Genomic DNA, 2,924 nt, shown 5'->3' with positions numbered 1-2,924 from the left:
GCACAAGATCCGGTAGGCGGTCAGACGGTTGCTGTCGAAAACAAACATGGGCATTCCAGTTACGGCAGGCGGTGCGTCTTAATATCCTTGTCGATTCTTTCGTATCTTAAAGCTTTCGCAAGCTTATTTGATGGCACACTCATTTAGTCTCAACACTGGCTGGTAAATGTAGACGACTATTCTTGGAGACTCTCAGCTCAATTGTGAATTACTTTGGATACAGCGCACGCCATCTACTGCCTATAATGACGTTCACGAATCACAGCGGGCGGACATCACAAGAGTTTTGGAACACCTGGAAGAATGATGAAGAGGCAAAACCCAGATTCAATTCAATGATTTAGCTTCGTACTGTAATGAACTTGTAATGTTTGCATACTTCGACCCTGGAATCGGCGAGAAAACTCGCGGTGAATACCCTTCCACGAAAGGTTTTCTTCCTTTTTTAAGTGGCGCAAAAGTCGATCTTCGGCTTCTGAGAAGCGCGGTTTACGCCTCCTCGGTGACCGTGAAAGGCCCGCTTCAGGCAACGAAGGACTCGAAGGCTGGAGAACCTGTAGTGGGTTTCGGCATCGATGGCAAATACTCGCGTCCTCAAATTGCATCGAGATAGTCACTTTTTCAGCCTCGACAACGCGCTTAAAGACAAGGTTGGCCAACGGTGCGTCAGGTACGGAAAATTCGTCGAAGGTTGCGAGAATATTCTCATGCGATGCGTTCTCTGACTGCGGAGGGCTCACGCCACCAATCTCCTTCATGTACTCTGCAATTTGCTGTGACTGTCTTTTGGATTTTGGTGTATGATTCGATGTTCTCTGTGATCTGCGAAACCGTTTGGATGCTCTTGTGTCCCGGACGGAATCCTCATGCAAGCAGGTATTGCGTCGTTTGTGACCGAGCTGGCCGGACGAGTCTGAGTGATGGTTCCGCCTGCCGAATGGTCTGTCTTCATCTGGAGACATGTCTGGGCGTTCATTGACGTTACTTTCTGCGTCGGACTCAATCTCCGCATAGCCACCAATAGGAGGATTGACCCTGCAGGACCGGCGAAGAGCAGGAGTTGAGCGAGCCGGAGATGGAAAAGATGAGGTCGAAGGGGTTGGAGATGGAGGAGCCGTCGGGGAGATTAGAGCTGCGTCTTCAAAATCGTCGACCCCTTGAGGCGCAGTTGACGATGCCCGACTGGTCGAGGAGGGTTCAGCAGCGGACTCAGGCTCAGCCTCGGCTGTTGAGCTGCCCAAATGTTGGTCGACAACGGAGACTCCTATGGTTTCAGGGGTGGTTTGGCCGGGGACGGGTCGACCGATATCAGCAAGCGTAACGCTATATCTTCTCTGCCTGGATGGTGTTGAGGTAGACGGTGACAATGCCCGAAATATCGAGCCATCTTCAGTGGACTGCATTATAAAGCCAGACATTCTAGAAGCAGCCATGACATTGCCGGAGCTCTGTGGGGTTTGCTTGTTGCTAGTCCTGGGCGACCGACAAGATTCCAGCCAGGCTGGAAGGGCGCTCCTCGGTGGACCGCTTGATAGATCGATTTGCTGCTCCCGCCTAGAAGGGGAGGTGGCGTTCTCGCTCTGCGTCTCCAAGGTTGTCTCTGGTGTAAATGCGGCGTGATCATCAATTTGCCCGGAGCCAGCCATGTAGGGTTCAATTTCACCGGTAAAGCCTGACTCTGGCAACAAGTTGTCTGAAGCTTCAGTGAGCACAAGGGGTTGAAAAGCTGTGACATTTGGCACTCTGATTAGAGAGTGGGCCACTGATGTCCCAGCCGCCATGCTCTCAACCATCGTGTCTGATGTTGTGGGCTCATTGACCGGGACAGAAGAAAGTCTATCAAGTCCGACGTCGCCGACAATGCTGCTGGAAGTGCTGTCTCTGTTTTCAAGGATGTTACCGACTGGTCCTACACGGACTTCGGAAGTAAGATCAACAGGGTCGATGGTAGGGCTTGTCACTCCATGGAACGTGCTGGATGCAGTCGCAGATTGTATCGGGACTTCCCCCATAACAGAGAGACGTTTGCTAATGCTTCGGTTTTCTTTGTTTTTGGATGCTCGGTGATTGACTACCGGCGTCGGTGGTTGATAGAAGCAGATGTTGTCCAAGTTGACTGACATGACTGGAGAGAATTTGGCAGATTGCAAGTGTAGACAGTAGAATAAAGAGTATGCTCAGAGCGGAATTTGAAGACGTCTTCTCCTCACAATATATTTGTATATCCTGGCCGGTGTGTAGGGTTGTCTACTTTAGCAAAGTTGGCCTATCCGTCGGAGTGCCGATGATCTTCTGCGATTCCGTAAAGGGGATCCGAGGTCGTGCTCACCGCTTCTTCGGTCCCTCTTGACTTCAGCTCATCATTCCCTAGCCCACTTGCCGAGAGTACTGAGTATGAAAATGTGATCTGAAGTTCAAGCTTCCCCTTGCAATCCTTCGTGAGACTCGGAGTCGCCGACTGGCGGCATGATCACACGACTCTCGCTTAGCGAGAGAGGCAAGTGTGAAGATCCAAAAAGGGGGCATCTCCGCATAGGCCGTACTCCTTTTAATTCAAGCGGCATACCCGAAAAGATATAGTGGCCGAAGTATAGTATGAGGTGTACGCAAGGAAAGCCCAAAGCGTCGAGGAACCGGACATGTACAACATGCGGTTATCAATACATCCCCAAGACCCGTGATTGGCATATTGTACCGAACAGGAGATGCATTCGAAAGGGTTGACAAAGGTTGGGCAGGGCGTGCTGGCAGCCGAATAGGGGCGGCAATCACGGCTGCCTGAGCAGTATCGGGAGGCTTCATGTTCGATCATTTGCATCGTCATGTAATAGGTGTTCGGGTTGACACGGATGTCATTGGCTTATTCAGGACACCGAGTTATTGAGATATTGCTGTATGCTTGCCGAATGCTTGCTTACCATTCT

At 51.0% G+C, this 2,924-nt stretch overlaps 1 protein-coding gene across 1 annotated transcript; it reads right to left on the bottom strand.

Annotated features, from left to right (window-relative positions):
• Nucleotides 1-332: 332 nt before the first annotated feature.
• On the bottom strand, nucleotides 333-2,123 carry CTAM01_17155 (uncharacterized protein; the record flags this gene model as incomplete). The annotated part of the gene is made up of 1 exon (XM_060533144.1): nucleotides 333-2,123. One exon carries the CDS (start codon nucleotides 2,121-2,123, stop codon nucleotides 333-335), a length of 1,791 nt encoding a protein of 596 aa, XP_060372278.1.
• Between the last annotated feature and the right edge of the window lie 801 nt (nucleotides 2,124-2,924).

This window comes from Colletotrichum tamarilloi, assembly GCF_030869305.1.
Source record: "Colletotrichum tamarilloi strain Tom-12 chromosome Unknown Scaffold_376.1, whole genome shotgun sequence".
Classification (NCBI taxonomy): Eukaryota; Fungi; Ascomycota; class Sordariomycetes; order Glomerellales; family Glomerellaceae; genus Colletotrichum; species Colletotrichum tamarilloi.
The sequence above is the reverse complement of the archived record's forward strand: the minus strand, read 5'-3'. Positions and strand labels throughout refer to the sequence as shown.